This window comes from Ovis aries, chromosome 24 (genome assembly GCF_016772045.2).
Source record: "Ovis aries strain OAR_USU_Benz2616 breed Rambouillet chromosome 24, ARS-UI_Ramb_v3.0, whole genome shotgun sequence".
Lineage (NCBI taxonomy): Eukaryota > Metazoa > Chordata > Mammalia > Artiodactyla > Bovidae > Ovis > Ovis aries.
Window position 1 is genome coordinate 42,115,554 of NC_056077.1, and position 22,512 is coordinate 42,138,065.

The following is a 22,512-nucleotide window of genomic DNA, read 5'->3' on the forward strand; positions in this document are numbered from 1 at the left end:
TGCGACTAACTTCCTTTATTTTTAAGTTCTGGAGAAAAACGAAATACACGTGGCCGTGGGGTTTGGAAATCAGGGCCGGTCCTCACGATTCCTGACTCTGGAGGAGGTTCAGGGACTGGAGGGAACCGAGCCCCATTTCCGAGAGGACCTGCCCAGGGCCACCCCCACCGGTGAGCAGGTGCACCTATTACTGATTTGATGGCGGGCAGGTGGGGACCGCTGCCCTCGGCTCCCCTGATTTCCAGGAGTGCAGGGCATTGGCCTGGGGTCAGTGGGGCAATGAAAGCCCAACCCAGCCGAGTAAAGAGACAAATCCAGAGAAGAGGAGGGCTCGGCGGCGCCTCCACCCTCCGCTCCCCAGGCCCACTGTGCCGTCCATCAGGGCACCCATGCATGGCGCCCACAGCCCTGCCCCAGGTTCTCGGGAAGCTTCTCCTCCCCACCTCTCCCCCAGATCTGTGTGCTGCCCGAGGCATCCTGGGCCGTTCCACGTGAACGTCTGGAGGGAAACGTGCCTGTCACCCACTTCCTCCCACCCCAACCTGTCCTGCTCACCAGCTCTCGCCCCGAGGGCAGCCTCCTCACGTGGTCACCGACACTCAGCACGGGCAGACCTTCAAATTCGTGCTCCTCGGATGCACCCCTCCCCCCTCCTCCTCCAGGAAGGCCCTACGGCCCCAGCTGGGAACCAGGGCCCCACGCCTCCCTCGGTCCTGTCAGTTCAGTCGGTGAGCTCTGAGCTCCAGGAGGGTGGGAACCATGCCTTGATTGCCCAGGTCTCGCTCGCAGAGGTGGTGTTGGGCAGGCAGGGCTGTGATCTCAGCTGACCTCCTGCACGTCCAGCCCGCCCCTCGCCCCTCAGAGTGTGGTCTCCACCGAGAGACCAAGAGCTGGCTTGTGGGGAGGGTCCTGGGGGATTGTAGGGCAAGAGCTCTGGGAGGAGGCCTCCCTGCAAACTCCTACGACCCGCCCCACCCCAGCCTGGCTGACCCACTCTGGGCAGCGGCTCTCCCTCGACTGGCCCACGGTCCACAGGGCTCCTGGGTGCCCTGAGAACAGGGTGGGGTCTGCAGAGGTCCCGGTGGGCCCAGGGCCTGGCGCAGTGCAGAGCAAGCCGGAAACGCTGGTCCGAGGTTGGCCTCTGGGTGGACGTTGCCATGGGGCCCAGTAGCCCCGGCTCTCTCCCTGCACCCCAAGCTCAGGCAGGTGACACCCCTGTGCCTGGCACGTGGCCTTGCTGGGGAACTGGGTGAGGGCCAGTGGCGAGGGGAGCATGGGAGAAGGGGCAGCAGGAAGCCCGAGGTGCCTGTGGGAATGGGGGGTTGTGGCACCTGTTGAGGGGTTCCCAGAGGGCTGGCAGGGGCCGTGGTGTAGACAGAGGCAGCAGCAACGCCCAGGGTCTGGGGGCAGAGCGGAAGGGGACCCAGCTCTGCCCTGGGCTGTGGGGCCTGGGAGCTGGAGAAGAGAGCTAGGCTGGGAGGGGCCCTCGGGCCAGGGGGGAGGGGGGTCACCCCATCCCCTATGGTGCCCAGATGAGGCTCCCTGGCCCGGGACACACAGCCCGTGGTGGCCGCAGCAGAGAGCCCGGTGAGGGCCTGCATGTCTGTCCATCCATCCTGTCCCGACCCCAACCCCAGGGCCCTGGGAGTGTGTCACACAGCCCAGGCCTCTGCGGTCAGTGCCCCTGCAGCCTGGGCACTGCGCACAGCGCCTGGGCGGACGGCCGTGCGGTGAAGGCAGGGGCAGGCGTGGTGTCCAGGGCAGCGGCGCTGAGGCCGGGTGGGGGCAGCAGGCGGTACCTCTGTAGGAGGCCGGCGAACAGCAGGAACAGCTCCGACCTGGCCAGGCTCTCCCCCACGCAGACACGGCGGCCTGCAGGGACATGGGGCGCCGGTGGGTCCCGGAGGCTGTGGGGGAAGCCCCGAGGGCGGGGCCCTGAGCTCAGAGGCCCCGGGGACCAGATCACCGCCGGCGGGGGGCTGCAGTACCTGCGGAGAAAGGCAGGAAGGCCGGCCGCTTGACAAAGCGCCCGTCGGCGTCCAGGAAGTGGCCCGGGTTGAAATGGCGGGGCGTCTCCCACTGCGTCTCGTCCAGGAGCACGGAGTTCAGTAGGGCCAGCACGGGTGTGCCCTGTGGGGGCGCCAGGTGAGCGGCGGGGCTGGCCGCTCTCCGCAGACCGGGAGCATGGGAAGCCCTGCTCAACATCTCTGTCCCTGAGACCCCGTCCCAGCCCCGTCTACCGCGGCCGAGAGGAGAGGGGGCAGGGTCTGGAGCGGCGGGGGCCTGGCCCTCGCACCTTGGGGAGCAAGTAGGGGCCCAGCTGGGTGTTGGCGACCGTGCACCGGGGCGCGTGGGGCAGCAGCGTGATGAAGCGCTGCACTTCGTGCAGCACGGCGTTAGTGTAGGGCAGGGCGTGCACGTCCTCCGGCCGCGGGAGCCGTGCGGGCCCGAGCGCGCGGTCCAGCTCCTCCTGCACACGGCCTGCGGGCGAGACAGAGGGCCAGCATGCCGGAACTCCGCCCTGCGCCCCGGGGCCCGCCCCCCGCGACCCCGGCCCCGCCCCTACACCCCGGCCCCGCCCCACCGCGCTCCTGGCCCCGCCCCCTGCACCCCGGCCCCGCCCCCCTGCGCCCCGGTCCTGCACCCTGGCCCCGCCCCGTGCCCCGCCCCCGCGGCCCCAGCCCCGCCCCCCTGCACCCCGGCCCCGCCCCACCGCGACCCGGGCCCCGCCCCCTGCACCCCGGCCCCGCCCGTGCCCCGCCCCACCGTGGCCCCAGCCCCGCCCCCGCGGCCCCAGCCCCGCCCCCCTGCGCCCCTGGACCCGCGGAGACGCGCCCCCCGGCTCACTCTGCACGCGCGGGTGCTTGCCCATCAGCAGGGCGGCCCACTGCAGCGTGGCGGCGGTGGTTTCCGTGCCGGCCATGACCATGTCCAGGACACAGGCCACCACGTTGGCCTCGGTAAACAGGCCCTCGGGGTCTTTCCCCTGCAGAAGTGGGCGGGGCCGCGCTCAGCGGGAGGCAGGCTCCATGGAACCCCCAAGAAGCCAGCCCCCTGCTCGAGACAGTCGTCGAAGACAGGCGCATGCTACGTCGCGGGCTCACGCGGCCTCGCAGCTGCCCCGCGTCTCAGGTGAGGTGACCGAGGCTCAGAGGGGCCCGGCCAGGGGGTGGAGGGGCACGGCCCAGGGTCGGTCGGCTCCCTCCCCAGCCCCTCTCCCCCAGGCGGGGCCCCAAGATTCCCCTCTCCCGCGGCCTCTGGGGCGGGGGCGGGCCTCGCCCACACCTGGCCCTGCTGGATCAGGGCGTCCAGGTAGCTCTGCTCCGGCCCTCGCGGGGGTGTGCGGCGCCGCCGAGCCTCCAGGAGGGCCCTCAGGATGGCCCGCACCTCCTCGATCTTGCGCAGGACCGGCCGGTGCAGCTGGAGGAGGGCCCCGAGCCGCGGGTAGAGGTTGAAGAGCTGGAGTGGGGGGGCAGGGCCGCGTGGTGAGGGCTGAGGGCAGGCCATCCGCCCGGAGGTGCGGCCACCTGTGCCGACCGGCAGCGCCCCAGGCTCCTGGCAGAGGTGCCACCCTCCCTCTCCCTCCCCGTGGGACCAGCAGCCCCGGGGCACGGAGGAAAGCCTCCACCTGGGTGTGCAGAGGAGGGGCCAACCAACAGGTAACACACCTGGGGTCCATGCAAGTCACAGCAGGCGGCTGCCACCGAGGCCCCTGCTCCACACCCACCAGAGTGGGGGAGAGGGAGGTGGGGCCGGCCGCTGCCTTGGAAGTCACTGACTTCGCTGAGTTATTCGGAAAAAAGGGAAATTGCCAACTTCAAGCTTCAGCTCAGGATGCCCTGAGCCGGGGTCACAGCACAGCCTGACGGGCACAGTTGTCAGCTGCCCTCTGCACCACGCCGTCCCCTGGGACCTGGCCATCGCTCAGGGTGCAGGTATGGGAGGCCATGGGACATTCTGTCTCCCTGGAGCCCCTGACCCTCCAGCCTCAGGCCAGCTGGGGCCCCCTGGTGGGACTCGGCCTGGGTACTTTCGGCAGGAAGTCCAGTGTTCCTGTGGGTCTTAGGCTCCGCCAGCCTCGGGGGGGTGACTAGGATCAGGACTGAAGCCAGCAGCCTCTGCCCCACGCCCATGGCCTCAGGTCCTGGAGAGATGGGGCTGGAAAGTACACGTGAGCCCCGTGCCACCAGACACACATGCCCCGCCCCCACCCAGACACGCGTGCCTGAGCGAGTTAGAGCTAAAACTGCGCAGGCGACCCGGGTTCAATCCCTGGGTCTGGAAGATCCCCTGGAGAAGGGAACAGCACCCACTCCAGTATTCTTGCCTGGAGAATTCCTACAGTCCATGAGATCGCACAGAGTCGGACACCACTGTGCGACTAACTTCCTTTATTTTTAAGTTCTGGAGAAAAACGAAGTGCACGCAGCCGTGGGGTCTGGAAATCAGGGCCGGTCCTCACGATTCCTGACCCTGGAGGAGGTTCAGGGACTGGAGGGAACCGAGCCCCATTTCCGAGAGGACCTGCCCAGGGCCACCCCTACCAGTGAACAGGTGTGCCTATTACTGATTTGATGGCGGGCAGGTGGGGACTGCTGCCCTCGGCTCCCCTGATTTCCAGGAGCGCAGGGCACTGGCCTGGGTCATGTGGCCGGTGAAGCCTGGAGGCTGTCCCTGCCCCCACCTCGCTCCTTGCCACCGCACCCTCCCCCTCTCACCCCCACCCCCCGGCCCAGGCTAGAACATCGACCTCTCACCTGCACACTTGGCTTCCCCAGGAGGACCATGACGTCGTCAACGAGGCCCAGCAGGGACCGGAACACAGGATCCCGGTAGTCGAACCGCTGGCCGAAGAGGAGCGCGAAGGTGATGTTGGAGGGAGCCCAGCGGAGCACGGCCAGTGGGAAGGGCCGGCCTGTGGGTGGAGAGCGGCTGTCAGGGCTGCGGGCTGCACGGGGTGGAGGCGCCCCGGCCCCCACTCACCTCCGTAGCTGTCCAGCTGTGCCGTGAGGCACCTCAGCTCCTGCAAGACCTTGTCGGCCACGGGCGCCCTCCCCACGCCCAGGCTGTGGAGGGCGCGGACGGTGAGCTGGCGGGCGGCCCGCCAGCGTGGGCCTGAGGAGAAGAAGATGCCTGCCGGCCGCACACGCCCGGTGGTGAGTGGCCCTGGGGCAGGGTCCTGGCGGAGCCTCAGGCCCCCTGAGCCCCCAGCCCTCACCTCCAGCTGGCCTGGCGGGGCCTGTCTGTCGGTGTGCCCTGCCCCCGTTGCTCTGGGCCCGCCAGGCAGGCACCCTGGTGCTCCCCCTGGGCCTCCTGGGAGCACTCACCCATGCCTCAGAGAGGGACAAGCCCTGCAGGCCCCACGCATGCGGGCACCCTCCCCCCGCACACACCTACCCCCGCCTCTGTTGATGAGCTGGAAGATGGCAATGGGGGGCCGGCCAGCCAGTTCCTGCCTGGTGCCCACCAGGGCCTCCTTCACTGCCTCATAGCCAGTCAGCACCACCGTCTTCTGGTGCCCAAGATGCACGGTGAACACCGGCCCGTACTGTTTGCTGAGCTGGTAGAGAGGGGCAGGGTCCATCCGCTGCCCAACCCCCAGGTCCCTGGGGTCCCCTCACGCCCCTCCAGCCCCCTCTGTCCTCACCACTCCCCTGCCCCTTCTACAGATGGGCAGACTGAGGCCTGGGGGTGGGCAGTGAGCCTCTGTGGATCACACAGCGAGGCAGAGCCGGCTGCTGCTGTCTGCCGGCAGCTCTGGCCCCAGCCCTCAGATGGCGGCCTCCAGGGCCCCGTGGACCCACCTGCATCAGCGCCTCGTCCTGCTGTGCCCCCCGCAGCAAGTGGAGGTTCCCGACGAGGGGCAGGGGCCGCGGTCCCGGGGGCCAGCGGGGGGCTGGGGCTGGGGTACCGGCGCGGGCGCGGAGCAGCCCCCAGAGCGCCAGCAGCGCCAGCAGCGCCAGGAGCAGCAGGGCCATGAGTCTGGCGGGTGGCGGGCAGCTCCCCTCCCGGGTGCCGCCCGCCCTGCACCTTATGGGCCTCACGGGAGGGCGTGCCGGCACCCCACCCTCCCGCCACCCCACCACCCCGAGAATGTGGAAGGAGCAGTCTGCACCCAGGCGCTTAAAGCGACAGGCGTGCAGGGATCGTGGGGGCCAGTCTGTGCCAGGGGGCGGGGGACGTCTGGGGGGCCGGCGGCCAGTTGGGCCCTTGGGGCCTCCTCGGCCCTCGCCTTGTTGGGGGGGACAGAGCACAGTGACCGTCTACTCCCCGCAGGATCCGCCTCTGCCCCGGCTCCCCACCAGAACCAGGGCTCCAGGGCCTTGGGCCCCACCCTCCCCAGGCTCTGAGCCTCCCTCCCCGGGAGCCCCGTGGCCCGCCCAAGCCCACCAGCGCCTGTGTCCATCCAGCACCTCTGTGCCTGGGCCAGGGCGGGCATCAGGTCTACACGGCCAGCGCCTGAATGCTAGGGCTCCAGAGCCGGACAGCGAGCTTGCCAGAGTGGCAGTGTGCCCCTTGGGGGCTGTCGGAGCCCGGCCCCCGGGAAGACGGCCCTGGTCTCCCCGGGACAGGGTGGGCATGAGGGCAGGTCGGCTGCGCAGAGGGGCCCAGCCTGCAAGCAAGGCCGCTGGGGCGCCAGGTGCCGGGTTTATGAGCTCTCTCTGTCTGGGCTGCACTCTGCTCCAAAGCCTGGAGGCCCAGCTGGGAGGGAGGAGGCGCCCTTTGGAATCGAGCTCTGAGGGGCCAGAGGCTGGTGGCCCCAGAAGCAGCTGGGCCTGTGCTGGGCCTCCCGCCCCGGCAAGCGGCAGCGGGACCTCCCTCCCTGCCGCTGGGCCCCTCGCCCCGGGCCTGTCCCCTGGGCTGACATCTGTGCCCCTACACCCACCCCAGAGCCAAGGCAGCCTGCGGGCCCTTAGCCCTCCCAACCTCCATTTGCACGCCTGCCGTGCTGGGGTGCTCACTGCCTCACAGGCAGCCCATCCAGATACACGGTCCTGGGGTTGCCAGGAGGGGTAACTGCTCTCTAGCCGCTTAGTCTCTGGGTCTTTTGGGCTGAGGAGCTGTTCCCAAGGTCCCTACTGGGCGCAGAGGCTGAAGGCACAGCACAGTTCAGGTGGTTAACTCAACGTGCGCGTACTGAGCTCTGTGTCTGACCAGGCTCTCTAGGGGCTAGGGCTGCAGGAGTGGGCGCTGCAGGGATCCTGAAGGGTCCTCGCAGCCCAGCGGGGGCGACTGGGGGGCATGTGGCCGTGACTTTGCGCAGAAAACCCCTCGGGCGTTGGAGCTGGAGTGTGGGTCTCAGGAGGACGGGCATTCGTGAGGAGGGGACAGCTTGTGTGGACCTGCAGGGGCGGTGTGTGTGGGGGCCCTGGCAGCCGTGGGTCACGACCGCAGAGCCACACTGGGGGCCCAGCCTCGTGGGAAGGGCAGTGTGGCTGCGGGGCTGGAGGGGAGCACGCATCCCCGTCGGGGGCTCTGCTCCGGGCCGGTGAAGCCCGTGTGCAGGGGCCTGCTGGGCGGGAGCCGGGTCTTGGTGCTACCGCAGTGCGCGGGGAGGCCGTCTAGAGGCCCATCCTGACAGAGCCACCCCTGGCGTCTGGGAGTGGGCTCAGCTGGGCGGCGCGGTGGCCCGTGCCCCAGGGGTGCAGGGGGCGGGCCCCACAGCACCTGCTGAGTGACCTGCTGCTCTGCCTGCATCCTGTCCAGTGAGGGGGGCACCGCGGGGAGGGTCCTGGGAAAACCCAAACTGGCTGGAGCAGGGCACTGGGTCTAAGGACGCTCCCCCGACAGTCACGTTCCCCCAGAGCCTCCGAACAGGGGCCTCTTTGGAGGGCGGCTCTTTAACCCAGTCACCTCGCCCCTCATTCAGTGACAGAGGCAAGGGACCCGGGAGCCGCAGAAGCTGGCGGGGGCAGGAAGGACCCCCCTGGAGCCATCTTCGGTAGGCGCCCTGCCTTCTGGCCTCCGGAGCTGAGTGGGTGGTGGTGGTGTTTCCAGCTCCCCCAGGCTATGTCCGTTGTGGGGGCAGCCCTGGGAGGCCTTGGGAGCCTTGGGATGGTTCAGAACATCACCCAACTCCAGAAACACGGCAGACGGGTCACATGGGTCCCTTCATGGGGTCGCCATCTAACCGCCTGCCTGGGGGTCACTTAGTCCCCCCGGGAACGGGGGTTCGCTCTATTTGTTGTCTATGACCGACGGCGCCCAGAGGCCACCAAGCCGACCAAGAACAGGACAGATGCAGCTGAGCCCCCGTAAACACACAGAGGACTTCTGTCTCACGGAGGAGGTCACCCCAGAGGCTCGGCTCTGCTGCCCGTCAGACGTTAACGCGTCCGGAGCCTGCTCGGCGGGCTTGTCCGGTGCTCTCTCCTCTGACTGGATGTGATTGTCGGCGTTTGCACATTTCTCTTTGAAGCAGCCTTGCCGTCTCGCCCTGTTCCCTCGTTAACGGGCAAGAAAAAGGTCGGCCGTGTGCTCCGTACCTGTTAGTCTGAGAGCCTTTTGAAAATTACACTTGGACAGCAGAATTTATTAACGTCAAAACACTAGCAAGATCTGGTTTCAGGCCAGGCTGGGTTCGGGGGCCCAGTGACCTCATCAGGACCCTGATGAACCCTCCTCTCTCTTGGGTCTGCAGGCAGCACTCTGGGCTGGGCTGGGGAGTGGGGGTTGTCGGGCAAGCGGTGTTTCCGTGTCTGCCCCTGGTGGCCAGGCAACCACCTGCTCCGAGGCTCACCTCCTCCGAGCTGCAGTCCAGGGGGCAGTTCTGCCAGCCCCGTACTGCTGCTCGAGCAGAAACCTGGGAACTGTGTGGTCAGAAGTGAGTGGCCGGGGTCCCCTGGGGCTCAGGTCACACCTGGCCTGACGCCTGAGGCGCAGGTTGTTCCCTAGAGGGCTCTGGAGTTGCACAAACCACACTTGGCCCCTCCGTCTACTCCTCGGCTGAGATGGCATCTTCCAGTGGCAGCTCCCAGCCCATAAGCTCTCCATCTACTTGGCCCTCAGCCATGGCGAGCCAGGGACTGTGCCCTTGAATCTGGGTGGGGGATAGTGACCGTGATGGAGGCAACGTTCTGAGACTTTGGAGGTAGGCCATGAAGGCCACACGGCTTCCACCTGTTGCTTCTGGGATCCTTTGTGCAGGACGCAGTCAGCATCCTGGGAGGAAGCCCTGGGAGGCGGGCAGAGGGCCACGGGGACAGGAGCCACCGCCCCAAGACCCAGGCCCAGCATGCAGCCTCGCGTGGTCAGTCCTGAGGGGCTTCCCTATCCTGAGGTGTGGTGGCCCCAGCGGATGGCCCATGGGGCCGTCTCCACGAGGCCTGCCTTCTCCCCGCGTTTCGGAGCACAGTGGATCACTGCTGTGAAACAGCTTGTTTGTTTCAAACAGCGTTTGTTACACAGTGGAAGAAAACTCATACACTGGCTGTGTAACCCTGGGCAAGGGGCTTGCCCTCCGTGTGTCTCTATGTGTGACCTGAAAACTGCATCCATTCTTCAGAAATCATTTGTAACTTCACTTTGCAGTTTCTTTGTTTTTGGCTGCACCAAGTCTGTGTCCTACGCACAGGCTCCCTCTGGTGACGAGCAGGCTTACTCTTCGCTGCAGTGCTCAAGATTCTCGCTCAGGGGCTCCTTGTGGTCCAGGGGCTGTAGCGTCCGTAGTTGTAGTCCTCAGGCTTTCGAGGGCGGGCTCAGGGGCTCCAAGGCACATGGAGCCTTTCCCGACTGGGGATCGAAGCCACGTCCCCTGCGTTGGCAGGGGGATTCTTAACCGCCAGACCACCAGAGTCTCCCCAAATGTTTTAAATTAACTAATTAATTAAATTGTTGGCTATGCTGCATGGCTTATGGGATCTTAGTTCCTTAAGCAGGAATCGAAACCAGGCCCCAGGCAGTGAAAGCATCAAATCCTAACTACTGGACTGCCAGGGAATTCCCTCTTCAAAAGATACTAACTGAACAGCTACTGTGTGCCAGGCACTGTGAGCCCATGAACAACAGCCCAGCATGTAAGAGGGTTTCCAGAAGCATTACTCCCTGCTTTTTGACCCAAACATTTGATGAACTGCTGAACATCTCCTATGAAGCAGTAACTACTTGGCAGGCTGACACCTCCTGGCCGTTGGGCCTCGGGGCTTCATGGGTCCCCCAGGGCCGCCCCACGGAGAGGAGAGGTGGGGGGGAGCGGTCCTTTCCACTGCTAAGCGGTGCCATCTAGTCGCAGGGAAAGGTGCTCTCTGCTGGGTCATAAACGCTTCTGTTGTTCGCAGCCCTGGAGCATTAAAGAGTAACCAGTGCAGGGCCCCTGGCTCCTGTGGTGTCGACGGCTGATATGGCAGGGACGAGGAACACGTGCCATCTTCCTCCAGTCGTTTTCTGTGGGCCCGGAGCCCCAGGCCGACTCAGGCCCGGCGACAGGGCTGGGCTTTCCCCATGGGCCCGGCCCACTGACTTTGGTGGAGCTCTGGGCGGGCTCCGGACAAACAAGGTGGAATCCCACCTCAGGCCAGAGGTTGGGCGGTGTGCACCACGGGGGCCCTTGTGAGTGGGTGCGGGCATATTGGATGCCTTCTGCAGAAGGGGGCATCCAACCCAGGCCCTGTGGGGAGGGGGTGCTGCTGGGACTGGCGGGCAAGCCCCCGACATTACAGGGGGCAGTGGTGCTGGGCCTGGCGGGAGACTGCTTGTCCAGGGGACCAGCTGGTGACTCTGCGGTCCTGAGCGCCCTGTGTGCTTATGACTAGGGTCTGGCACGTGGCTGGCGCCAGGGACCGCTGCGTGGGTGGAGTGGATGCGTAAATGGGGGTTGGAGCTCAGGGAAGACTCAGACAACAGGGTGGTGGGCGGGCGGCCACCCACCTCCATCAGCTCTGCCCAGGGTACAAGGTCGGGAGGAGCCCTGCTGCAGAGAGCTGGTGACCCCCCGACCCCAGCCCCTCCCCTGCCTTTACTGTTGCTGTTTCCGGTTTTCACTGTTTACGGTAATAAACGACCACCAGGAGCTTTCCTGCTGCAGTGCATTTTCACTCTTTAATCTGTTGAATCGTGTGCCTGGATCCACGTGTTGAAGTCCTAGCTCCCCCTGCCTTAGAATGTGACCTTTCTGGGAACAGGGCCACTGCATATGTAGTTAGCTAAGGTGAGGTCATGGGGTGGGTCCTAATCCTCATGGAAAGATGCTGTGTGGACACAGACACACCGGGAGAGGCCACGTGGTGGGGCCGAGGGGGTGATGTGTCCACAAGCCAGGGGCACCAAGGGTTGCCGGCGATCCACCAGCAGGGAGCGAACACCCGGCTCTCGCATGACTGGCCCCCGGAACTGTGAGAGGAGTCTCTGCTGCCCTAAGCTGCAGCCTCGCGGGGATGCAGAGGCCCCCGCCCCTGCCAGGGGCAGCCTTCCAGGAGCGCCCACCTGCCCTTTGGCTTCTTACGGCTCGAAGCTGTGTGTCCTCGGGCAAGTTGCTGACCCTCTCTGAACTTCGTTTCCTCGTCCTAAATAGATGGCGGCTGGACCCTCTGCCATTGCGTTGCCTCGAGGATAGTAAGAAACCCCAGCGCAGAGCAAGTGCCCGAGGGTCCCGGCCTCTCGGAGCCCAGGGGCGGGGCCTGGGTGCGAGGGGCGGGGTCTCGGTGCGGATCAGGGGCGGCTCGCCGCTCGACGTGCTCGGCGCTCCCGCGGGGGCCTGCTCCGCGATCGGCCGGCCGGCCTGCGTGCGGCGCGCGGCGCGCTGGGAGAGTCCGGGGGCCGCCATCATGTCGACGGCTATGAACTTCGGGTCCAAGAGCTTCCAGCCGCGGCCCCCGGACAAGGGCAGCTTCCCGCTCGACCACTTCGGTGAGCGCGCGCGGTCCGGACTCGCCGGCCGGGCCCGCACAGCGCGGGGCCGGCCCTCTGCGGCGCGGCCCGGGGCAGGGCGGGCCGGCGTCCGGCGCGGAGGCGGGAGCCGGGGCTTCCGAGAGGCTCTGTATCTGCCAGGCTTTGGCCGAGAAATATTCCGGGCCGAGGGCGCCGCCGCTGGGACGCCCGCCTTTTCCTGCCCTCGCTCTCCCGCCTGGAACATTGTCTCTTCTCCTCTGTTTCCGGAGTGTTTCTGAAGGAAGCTAGTTTCCCGAGGAGGAGGAGGAGGAGGAGGAGGGCTGCCTGTAAGGTTGCTGGGCGGGCATGTCCTGTTTTCACTTTAAAAAGAAAATGTTTTTCTGTTTCGTTCCAGGTGAATGTAAAAGCTTTAAAGAGAAATTCATGAAGTGTCTCCGGGACAATAATTTTGAAAATGCTTTGTGCAGAAATGAATCAAAGGAATACCTAGAGTGCAGGATGGAGAGGCAAGTACCTGCCAACCAGGACTTAGGCCTTCCCCGCCCACCGTGTCTCCAGCTGAAATGTTTGTCCCAAGAGGCCTCACCCAGGCCTGGCTTCTCCTTGTGTTTGGACCCGAGGGGCTGCCTGCCTGTGAAACTGAGGCATCTCGGAGACGAGTTGTACTCAGCTGTTGGCAGCCGTGGGCACCTTTTCTCCAGTGACTGCATTCCTAGAGTTTTTTCCTTCCAAATGTGTGATGAGTCATTCAGGTTTCCCAATCGTACATCATAAAAATGCTGAGTGAGTGAAAAGATCTGTGGGTACAGAGCTTGTTCTTAAAACATTCTCAGAACATAAAATACGTGCTGCTTTGCTTGACATCCACTCGGAGCTGTCTGTAGTGTCGACAGGCAAGGCAGTGGCCGGAGAAGCGGTGAGAGATGAGTGCCTCTTCCCGTCTCAGCCAGAGTTCCCAAGACCCACCTTTAGACAAAAGGAAAACTCTTCTAACTGACCCATTGAGATTTTACTTCAGAAGTACCATTGTAAGGCATCATGGGGAAAGCATGCAACCCGTTATTATGTGCTTGGGTGGAGACTTTTGTTTCTGCCTTTTGAGCCCTTTGCTCAGAAGGGAACCCAGTCTGTCAGAGGCCTTGTCTGATGACAGGTTGACAGAAAGTGATGCACTTGGGCCTGTTGTCAATATTTGCTTAACAGACTCGGACCTTCCCCTCCAGGCAGGCTCGGCGGTGCTTCTTGGGCCCCAGGTGCGTTGAGGGCTCTGCGGACGTTTGGGAGTTTGAGGGAGGTGGGCCGCCTTGGCGCTTGGGCCTCAGGTGGTGCCCTTCTCCTGCCTCGTGAGTCACGCAGGCTCACAGGTGTTACAGGGTAACGGTGGGCTGGCCTGACGCCAGCTGTCATCTCTGCAGGAAATGGCAACCCACTCCAGTGTTCCTGCCTGGAGAATCCCAGGGACGGGGGAGCCTGGCGGGCTGCTTGCTGTCTATGGGGTCGCACAGAGTCGGACACGACTGAGGCGACTTAGCAGCAGCATGCTTCGCTCACTCTCTCCAGTCGAAACATTGAGCTCAGGGAGTCTCTTCTTGGCACTGCCAACCTTGGTGACAGAGTTTGGAGCTCGTCTCTGCCCTGTGCCTCCCCGAAGCTGGGGTCACCATCCCCGAGTCGGTCGTCCCTGGCCCGGCACAGGGTTGCCTGGAGGGTCAGTTGCTTTGGCTCCGGAGCCACTTCTGCTGTGAGAGAGGCCTTCCCTGCAGGGTCAGCAGAAGGGCTGTCTTTTCCCGGTTCGCCCCTGGGCCTCTGAGGAAGGCCCGCAGACGGGAAGGCATCAGCTGCTCTGCGGGTTCCACGATTCAGGCGGCCTCACGGGCTGGTCAGGCCACGTTTGGTTGTGAGGGGTGTGTGTGCTTCTGACTGGGTCCGTATCTTGCCCACTTGCTTCTCCATCACTCTTTTACAAAGCTGCTTCCTCTCCGTTTGTTTCCTCTTTGCTGATGCCCTACACCTTCCTTTCGTGTGCCTTATGCGCGTGTTTTTAGGAACTGGGCCTCAGTAGGATTTGTCAGGTGGCTCCCATGGGCCCCGTCGGCCCGGAGTGGTGTCTGCTGCTGAGGGCGGGGCTCCGCTTCCTCACGGCAGCTTCTGTTAACATCGGGCTTGCACGGTCAGCAGAGACACAGCGCATCCTCGTGGGGGCCAAGGCCTCAGGTCGGCCGGGCCTGCTGACCTGGCGTGGATGTAGAGCATCTGGTCGTGGGAAAGCGCTGGGCCCGACCAGGTGCAGCCCGGTGCTCCCCTCAGGAGGGTCTGTCCCGACCGGCCCAGCTCCCGGGCTTCGTGCCCTTGGCTGTGGCGCGCCCGCTGTGCTCACGGCCCACAGGGCTGTGTCTTCAGATCCTCCACCGCTGTGTGTCTTGTCTTTCCGAGCAGAGGCAGCCAAGGGTCTCTGATTTTAAGGATCCTGGGATTAGGTTGGGTCCCCTTGGATAATCCACGGTGGTCTCCTCTGAGTTGGCTGACGGGCAGCCTTGTTTCCTCAGCAGCCTTAATACCAACCCCCTGCCCCTGGTATCAGGTCTCACTCAGATTCTAGGGCTCAGGGCGTCACCTGGGGGCCCTGGGCCTGTCAGCCACATTGTGTGTGAGTGGCCGGTTCTGGGAGCCGTGTTCTGCCTGTAGTGGAAGCTCATCGCTCTCCGCGCCCTTGGGTTTCAGGAGCGCCTCATGCATTCTGTCGCTGTGGGGTCAGTGTCATCTGTTGCCAGCTGGGTTCCGTGAACTGGTGTTTGTCATTTGGGGGATGTTGTCCTAAGGACTGTTGCCAAGCCTCTGGGCTTTGTGGGTGTGGCGGGCAGGGGCGCAGGGGCCTGCGCAGGGGAGCACGGCAGGGTGCGGGTCGGAGGCTGCTGTTCCAGGAGGGGGTGGAGGTGCCTGGGCCCGAGCGGGCGCATGGACCCTGACAGCTCTCACTTTTCCTTTCAGGCAACTGATGGCACAGGAACCCCTGGAAAAGCTCGGATTTGGAGATTTGATTGGTGGGAAGTCAGACAAAAACTGAGCTGTGCTGGGAGGAAGCCTGCCTCCCCAGCGGCGTGCTCGTAGGCGCCGTGACTCAGGAGGGGATTGTGGGGGTGCCTGCGAGATGCCGCTCGGGACCGTGCCAGACGCCTCTCCCTGGTGGATGTGCCTTGACACTGGGAACGGTGCGTCTTCTGAAGCTCCCGGAAGGATTTTGGAAAAGCGGTCTCCCTTTTGGATTGCTGTTTCCCTTGGGCTTGTGAAGGTTTATCCTAAGTTCCCGTAGGTGACGGCCTCCGGGGAGGTAAGGTGCCGGGTGGTGTCTGCCCACCAAGAGGGCACCGTGGGCGCCAGTGAGATGCTGGGTTCACGTCGCAGGCTGTGTGTGTCCTTTCTGTGCTGGTGGTAGTCAGCTCAGAACGCCACGTAGAAGTGACGCAGGTGTCAGGAGAACGCTCCTAGCGAGTGGGTTTTGCTCTAGGTACTCATAGCATATTCTCTGTCCCTTTCCTTTCCTTTCCTTTTTTTAAAAAAAAAGCAGTGGGTAAGCCTGGAAGGGGAAACTGGCTTCTGACATACCTGGCTTGATTCTTTCCTGGTGATCCGTAGCAGGTGACACTGTACAGTCAGCTGTTTAGTTTCAAGAAGTTGTCTGCTGTAACCGAGGAGCGGGCTCTCTGCCCTTGTCAGGCGGGCACGCGGCGGCCTCTGGCGCTTGTCCTCTGAGGAGCGGCCAAGCCTGCGGCCAGCCGCGATTCTTGGCCGTGAGGGGTCAGGGCAGCGTGGGCCCGTTGAGCGCTGCCCGAGTGCTGTCAGACCCCAGGGTGCAGACCCCAGGGCTGTGTTTCTGGGGCGCCTTGTGGGTTCAGAGCCTCAGCGAAGACCCTGGACTTGCCCTGTGACTCCCTCCCTGGCCCCAGTCAGCTCAGTTTTGTCCCAGTGTGGTCGGGGGGCGGGGGGGTGCCAGGAATACCCAGGTGAGGGCCCTGACCCCCTCCTGCTTGGCGGCCCAGGCCGGCTGTGGGGAGCCCCCACGCCTCCCCGGCCACGTCCAGTTGTCTGCCTGGCCTCCCTCCCCTCGGTCCTGCGGGCAGCCGTGCTCACTCAGGCCCTCCCCTCACTCCCTCCAAGGCCGGCTGTCTGCTGGGGGCTCCGGCACCGCAGGCCCCGTGGGGGTCCAGCCCCCGGCGCTCAGTGTGTGCTTTGTCAATGGGCAGCATCGTCTCTGCCTACGCTTCTAGCTAGTTTATGAAAAGCCTTGCTTTTTGTCACCAAGCCGAGCCATGGCAATACCCAGTGTGATGCACAGGGTTATTGCGGCGTTGTTTGTAATTGTAAAGCATTGGGGTGACCTGGCCACCCATGCTTGTCCCCAAGGCAGGGCCCTGGGCGGCTGCCGGAAGGGCTGGGGGAGACCACGGTGTGCCCTGCATGGCCCTGCAGGTGGTGTGAGAGAGAACTTGGGGCCCAGAAGGCAGCGTGGCGGGAGCGGGCCGTGGGTAGGGAAGCAGACGCAGAGGTGTGTACACGCGCTCGTCCCCGTTCAGACGGACCTCCCTTCGCTCTGGGTCCCGGGGGCCTGGGGTCAGTGACCCCTAGTAGCGAGGGGCTTGTCTGGTGGCTGACTCTTTGATTTGAGCCTCTCCCCAGCAGGGAGACCCAGGGCCAGAAAGTCCATTTGACCCTGGACCTTCTTGTGTCAGACAGTAAGGAGCTGCCGAAGCCTTGATGGGCTTGTCAGGAGCGCGGCAGGGCTCCCCGTGGCCTGGTTGGCAGCAGCAGGAATGACCGTTAGGGTTTGGCCGCAGCATCAGTTCCTGCCGAGGAGTCCCGCTGAGGGAGTCACAAGTGGATGAACGTTCCCGCGCAGGAAGAGACAGCCCTCCTCTCAACCCCAGCCCGTGTGGAAGGATGGGCATCCGGGCGTCCGTGTGTCCGGAGGTGGGTGGGCAGCGTTAGGTGAGCGGGTTTGCCTGTTCTGGAGGACGCCCCGAGAAGCACTCAGCCAACAGCTAAAACCTCTGGGATGTTGCCCATGGCAAGGTCCACACGGCACCTGCTCTGATCTGCCCCACGGAGGCGGCGTCACGGCTGCTTTCTCTGAGTGCGTCACCTCTGTCTCCGAGGACACACTGACGTGCCCGGCCCGAAGGCCAAGCCTGGCGTGAGGACCCACGGTGCCGTCCCCGAGGACGGGCGAGGGACTGCTGGTTGCTCGCAGCGTGTCACGTCCACACACGGGGTGTCGGCAGAAGTGGGCAGACTGGCCTGCTTCTGCAACTTTTGGAAGTTTGGAGTTATTTCAAAATAAAGAATTTAAAAAATGTTAAAAAAAAAAAAAAATGTTGCGTGCTCATCTCTTTGAACTTTGTACATACAAGACTGGGTGAATTTGTGTTTTGAACACATTTGGGAATCCCACAGAGAACGCAGCTGTGGTGGCGTCGCGAGGGGGCGCGGGGCCGGAGGACCCCGCACGAGGACCGCGGGCTCCTCGTGGAGGCGCGGCCGCTCCTGCAGCCGCTGCTAAGAATGCGAGGCTTCGTCTGGTCCTGCCAAAGCCCCCGTGAGGTGTTTTTGGTTGCTCATCATTTGTCAAGTAAAGAATGCATTTTACTTGTCGTATCTACTTGTCTCAATGAGCCAGTGACATTACTAGAGGGCCCTGAAGACAATGGGCAGAACGTTCTCCAAGCGTCTTCCTTAGGCTTATGTCAGGGCAGTCTGACGACCACCGTCAACCCTGGGCCCGCAGCCACCTTCCTGAAGAGCGATGCTAATGGAGCCCCTGGGACGGGAGCTGGGGGCGCAGGGCCAGGCCCTCCGCCTTAAGAAGCAAGCCAGCTCCTTGTAACAGCTCTGGAAAACTCGAGTGGAGGAAAACAAGGTGGTTGGAATAGCTTTTACTCTGTGTCTGCTTAGGGAGGCAGTGCTTTTGTTAAAAAAAGCAAGTTAGGTTCTTTCCCCACTAACAGGATCAGCACAAACTCGGTGGCTTAAGCAACACAGTTACGCTGAAGACTGGAGGCCTCGTGTTCAATAGCTCCCGCAAGCTGGCTCCTTCCCAGGCGCTGGGCAGGGTCTGCGTCCTCCTCTCTCAGCTCCTGCGGGTGCCAAGCTCTGTGGCCTGTCCTCGTCCTGAGCTGGTGGCTTCTCCCTCCGAGACTGCCTCCTCCCCCGTCCTCTCTCTGACCCGGGGCCCCCACCTCCCTCCAGGAGGGTCCTTCATGATGATGTCGGGCCACCCAGGTACGGGCAGCTTAGAACCAGGGGACACAACAGAGAACCCCGCTTGTTTCATATACGTGAACAGCTTAAACTGGGGGACACGGAGAACCCCGCCTGTTTTACACACGTGGCTCACGTGTTACCGTGTGCGGCGCTTTGCGGTGTGCGGTGGTTTTATTACCCAGTAGACGTCCTTCAGAGGAAACTGAAGGGTGTGCGCGTTGACCTCACTCCTGCTGGAGAGAAGCCCGTGGCCTCTGCCCTCCCTGCATCCTGGACGGCGCGGCTCCAGCCCTTGGGAGCAGCGGGGGTCTTAGGTGGCTGCTCTCTGTCCTTGGGAAGCATGTGGGGGCAGCGGGAGCCCAGAGCAGGACAGCCCCTCAGCCCCGGGGTCCGGGAGAGCTTCCCGGAGCGTGTGGAGTGGGCCCCGGGCCGGCCCTTGGTGGACAGGGCCGGCGCGGCACCGTGCACGGGGGGCCGCCTGTTTTTCTTTGTGACTGTTTATAACAAGCATCTATCGTTTTTTAGAAACAATAGAAACATCGACTAGGGGAACAGTCTTCTGAAGGTGCCAGGCCGTTTTACCAAGCTCGGGCTTACAACGTCGCGAGGCTGGGGTTAGGGTTGGCTGGAGGGGGCCGGCCGCCCGGTGGCAGAAGCTGGACCTGGGAAGGGCCCTGCTCCACGGGCACAGACCGTGGCGGCGTGGCGGCCCCTGCTGGCCGGGGGTGGCGCCGCAGTGCCTGGGGACACCTGCGGGAGGGCGCCTGGGGCCCCCAAGGGCGCAGCGAACCTGCAGTGGCCTCCACCCTCCGGGAGTGACACAGCAGGCCAGGGCTGTGCGCCTCTGAGGCCCTGGTTGCTCCTGACACGGGGGCCAGGCTCGAGGCCCCAGCTGAGGCCCAGTCCCCAGCGCCTGCGCCCCTGGTCACCCCGGGCTCAGGGAGCAGTGAGGGGCTGCAGGCGCTCGCCGTCCACACCTGCGGGCTGTGTGCCCAGGGGGCAGTGGGGCCCCTGCAGAGGAGACCGCCCCGGGGCAGAGGGCGCTGGGGGAGGGCCAGGGCCAGGCTTTTGCCCCACTCTGAAGAGTCCCGGGCGTGGTGATGCAGGGAGGGTTCTGGAGAGGAGACCCCTGTGCCCGCGCTGGCGGCAGCTCCCCAGGCTTGGCTTCTGACCCCAGCGCCTGATGGTTGCCATCCTCACGGCCCCGGATGGGCTGTGGTCAGATGGTGGCTGATGCCCCTCTGACACCGTACCCGGTGCCTGGCACATGAGCCGGGTGGGGGGCGGGCGGGAGGTGGGGGACCCCCACTGGGCCTTGGCAGGTGGCGGCTCAGGAGAGACTTGGGGAGACAGGGCAGTGGCGGGAGCTGAGTCCTCTCCCAGTCTTGAAGGCGGGGGTCCTGGGTCCTCCTGGGTTGGAGGCTTCCGGCCCCACCTCTTGGTGGGCGGGCAGCGGCTAGGCCCCACCTCTCGGTGGGCGGGACAGCCATAGACCCCACCTCTATGTGGGTGGGGCGGTCAGTAGGCCCCACCCTGTGGGGCGGGGCGGTCACTAGGCCCCACCTCTGGGGCGGGGCAGGAATCTCCTCGGGGAGGGCGCGTGGGAGGCTGACGGGCGGACAGGGTGGGGCACAGACCCTCCCGGGGAAGGCCGGGCCCCTCACGCCCCGCCTGTCCCCCCGTCCGCGGCCCGACCTGTCCTGTCCCTGCGTGTCAGCCCAGGACCTGGCCCTGCCGTGTGCGCAGCCTGCAGGGCCTGGTGAGCTGAGGGGTGCTTCCACGGGGCTGTGGACTCCCAGCACCTCGCCCTGCAGGTGGGGCGGGGTCCCTCGCGCTCATCCCACTGACAGGCCTGGGGCTGGTCCTGCAGAGAAGCCTCGGGCAGCCGGTGAGCAGGGCCTCGCAGCCCCGGCTCCGCGCCCCTGAGGACCGCTGACCCGTCCATTCCGCGGGCCTGGTGGCTCAGCACGGGCTGGAAGGGGCAGGCCCGAGGCCCCGGCCCGCCATGGGCGTTCACGCCCGGCTTCCCTTCCCGACCGCTGCGGTTCGTCCGGGCTGTAGCGCTGCAACGCTGCTGTCTTTTCAGCGGCTGAGTCCAGACCCTGTGCCCACGCCTCCGCCGACGGACAGGGGTTGCCCCGCTTTGGCTCCTGTGAGAGCGCTGCGGTCAACTTTCAGGCACACGTTTCTGAGCGGGTGCGCGTTCTGTCTCAGGCGCGCACTTGGTGGAGTGGGTGATGCTCCGTTTATGGGTCCGCGCTGGTGCAGCCGCCCCCCGTCTCCCGATAGCTGTGATGCTAGGTACGTGTACGTCTGTGTGTCTTCCTGGGAGAGAGTGCTGCTCAGGTTCTCTTCTCACTGGCTTGTCAGAGGTCTTTGTGAGTTTTGAGTCACGCTAATTTGTGAACTTTAAGTCTGGGGCTGGATGTCAGTGCTCAAAGAGCCGGGGCCCGGGACACAGCATCACCGCGGCCGCAGCCCGCTCCCCAGACCGCACCTGGGCCTCCCCTGGCTCCCACGCCCGCCCCAGGGGGGCACCCTGGGAGCCCAGGTCCTCCAGGAGCCCGGGGGGCCTGCAGACACCTCCCCATGCCCCATGCTTGTTCTCTTCAGGATACCAGGCAGAAACTCTTTAAATGTCCCCACACCCACTGAACGAGCCCTGGAGCTCTGCCCCCACGGAGACCCCACCCCACCCATCCCCTCTGGGGACCCCCCCAAGACCCTCCCGGGTTGCTAGGGCCAGCGGCGCTCGTAGACGGACACACGGTCCTGGTCTCGGGACCGTCCCCACCGCCCCGGCTGTGGTTCGGGGAGGGGTGCACACCCTACACACTGAGGGTCACCTTTCTTTGGGGTGTTTCTGTTTCCTTTGCTGGGGTGGGGCTGGAGGCTGAGGCTCAGGAATTACACAGGGTGAGTGCTTTAAAACAGGAACTGTGCCAGCCACACCGGAAGCCGCCGCTCGCGGCCAGGCGTGTCAGCCGTGTCTCTGTGCGTCTCCCACATTCTGGGAGGTGCTTGCTTCCTCAGCCCCCGGAGTCCCCATGGGGACCTTGCCCCCAGCTGCCACCCAGTCCCCGACGGAGAACTGACCCCAACCTCCCAGCTTGTCCACTCCTGGGAAGACCCGTGGGGTTCCCGGCCCAGGTGTGGCTCAGCAGGCCGGGCGGGGATGGAGGGTACAGGGAGGAATGCCCCAAGGGCCCTCCCAGGCCCAGGAGGGTTTGGGCTGAGCCAGCTTCTGGCTGGGTTCCTGCCCTGCTCCTGTCTTGCCCAACGCCACCCCGGAAGCTTGTGGTTGCTCAGCCCCAGCCACGACGAGGCCAGGAAAGGCTGGAGGACAGTGTCCACTTTCCCTCCCCCACGCACCCCAAACCCAGGTCTTAGGCAGGGATGCTGGTGGGGGACACAGCCTGGGGCTCCCTGTTTTCTCGCCTTGGTAGACGGATCCCCGGTGCTCAGGGCTCTGCACAGAACAGGCGCACTGAGGGTGCTGTCGAGGGCCTGGCCGCCTGGCAAGCCCCTTCTGGGTGCCCTGCCCCACCCAGGCTGGAGTGCCAACTCCTCTGCCCTGCAGAAGTCCCTCAGGAGTCTGGGCACCGCTGCCAGGGGCTGGTGGCCGGCATCCCGTGGGGCGCCCGCTTCAGCCCTGGCGCCGCCTCCTGTCAGCTGTGTCTCTGTGCCTGCACCCGTCGCCCTGCAGCCCCTGGGGCTCAGGTTCTGCCTCTTGGGCCCTCCCCTCCCTTGCTCTCCGCCCCGTCCTCGTGACTCCCCCACCTCCTGCCCGGCCCCCCTCTACCCGGCCCTGCTGGGGGGCCAGCCGCGGCCTCCATGCCATCGACTGCCCCAGACTCTGTCTCCAGCCCTCAGGAGGACCGCGCCCCGGGTTTCCCGGGCGCTTTAGCACCCTCCCCAATCCTCAAAGCCACCCTCAGGCTGCAAGGCTCTGAGTCCCAGGCGTTTTCCTGTCGGTGTGTCCCCCACACCTCGGTGGGCAGGACTGGCTCCCGGCCACACGTGCCCCCTCCCGAAGCAGACAGTGTGGTCACTCCCCGTGCTCCTGCCCCCTCAGCACAGGGGCCGGGCGCTGGCCTCCAGCCCCTCTGACGAGCCCCCGGAGCCTGGGCAAGGGCCTGCCGGGCATGGCCCGCCCGGGGCTGCGTGTGTCCTGCGCCCTGGGAGCCCCACATCAGCCCAGTGCACCTGTGCTTCCCTTTGGCCTGGGAGCCCGGCCAGGGGCTGCAGAGCTCCGTCCTGCCTGTCTCTTTAAGGATCTCACGTCCAGACCTCTGTCCTTGAATCCGCCTCCCTGGACCGTGTCATCACCCCCATAGTCGGATGGGAAGACAGAAGGTGAAGGACCCGCTGCGGACAGGGCGCGGCTGTGTGCTCGCCCGCCTGCGCCTCCTTGCTGCGAGCCCCTGTCTT

The 22,512-nt window shown here is 65.0% G+C and overlaps 2 protein-coding genes and 1 long non-coding RNA gene across 5 annotated transcripts; 2 read left to right on the top strand and 1 right to left on the bottom strand.

The window, feature by feature from the left end:
• Positions 1 to 6,007, bottom strand: LOC105604882 (cytochrome P450 2W1). Of its 3 annotated transcripts, none has more exons than XM_027961250.3 (9): positions 5,805 to 6,007; positions 5,398 to 5,560; positions 4,984 to 5,133; positions 4,758 to 4,915; positions 3,286 to 3,459; positions 2,848 to 2,986; positions 2,297 to 2,481; positions 1,989 to 2,130; positions 1 to 1,872 (listed from the first exon to the last, which is right to left on the bottom strand). In XM_027961250.3, exons 1-9 carry the CDS (start codon positions 5,976 to 5,978, stop codon positions 1,676 to 1,678), a joined length of 1,482 nt encoding a protein of 493 aa, XP_027817051.1. In that variant the 5' UTR covers positions 5,979 to 6,007; the 3' UTR covers positions 1 to 1,675. The 3 variants fall into 3 exon arrangements, with proteins under 3 accessions (XP_027817051.1, XP_042096359.1, XP_042096360.1); XM_042240425.2 differs by adding an exon at positions 3,669 to 3,783 and having other exon boundaries at positions 4,758 to 5,133; XM_042240426.2 differs by lacking the exon at positions 4,984 to 5,133.
• On the top strand, positions 2,820 to 11,022 carry LOC121817887 (uncharacterized). The gene is made up of 3 exons (XR_006057980.1): positions 2,820 to 3,132; positions 4,779 to 4,866; positions 7,871 to 11,022. It is a non-coding gene; the product is annotated as an uncharacterized LOC121817887 (long non-coding RNA).
• Positions 11,023 to 11,741: 719 nt separating this feature from the next.
• LOC101120042 (cytochrome c oxidase assembly protein COX19) lies at positions 11,742 to 22,155 on the top strand. The gene is made up of 3 exons (XM_015104275.4): positions 11,742 to 11,844; positions 12,221 to 12,332; positions 14,815 to 22,155. The coding sequence occupies exons 1-3, from the start codon at positions 11,763 to 11,765 to the stop codon at positions 14,888 to 14,890; spliced, it is 270 nt and encodes an 89-aa protein (XP_014959761.2). The 5' UTR covers positions 11,742 to 11,762; the 3' UTR covers positions 14,891 to 22,155.
• The last annotated feature ends 357 nt before the right edge of the window (positions 22,156 to 22,512 follow it).

Excerpts from the sequence above, each read along its gene's own strand:
- LOC105604882 (XM_042240425.2), bottom strand. The coding sequence starts at position 5,978 with ATGGCCCTGCTGCTCCTGGCGCTGCTGGCGCTGCTGGCGCTCTGGGGG. Across the intron at positions 3,784-4,757 it reads TGGGGAAGCCAAGTGTGCAG|CGAAGTCAGTGACTTCCAAG; the intron begins GTGAGAGGTCGA and ends CGAATAACTCAG. Across the intron at positions 2,131-2,296 it reads GCCCCTACTTGCTCCCCAAG|GGCACACCCGTGCTGGCCCT; the intron begins GTGCGAGGGCCA and ends GCGCCCCCACAG.
- LOC101120042 (XM_015104275.4), top strand. The coding sequence starts at position 11,763 with ATGTCGACGGCTATGAACTTCGGGTCCAAGAGCTTCCAGCCGCGGCCC. Across the intron at positions 11,845-12,220 it reads CTTCCCGCTCGACCACTTCG|GTGAATGTAAAAGCTTTAAA; the intron begins GTGAGCGCGCGC and ends GTTTCGTTCCAG. Across the intron at positions 12,333-14,814 it reads CTAGAGTGCAGGATGGAGAG|GCAACTGATGGCACAGGAAC; the intron begins GCAAGTACCTGC and ends TTTTCCTTTCAG.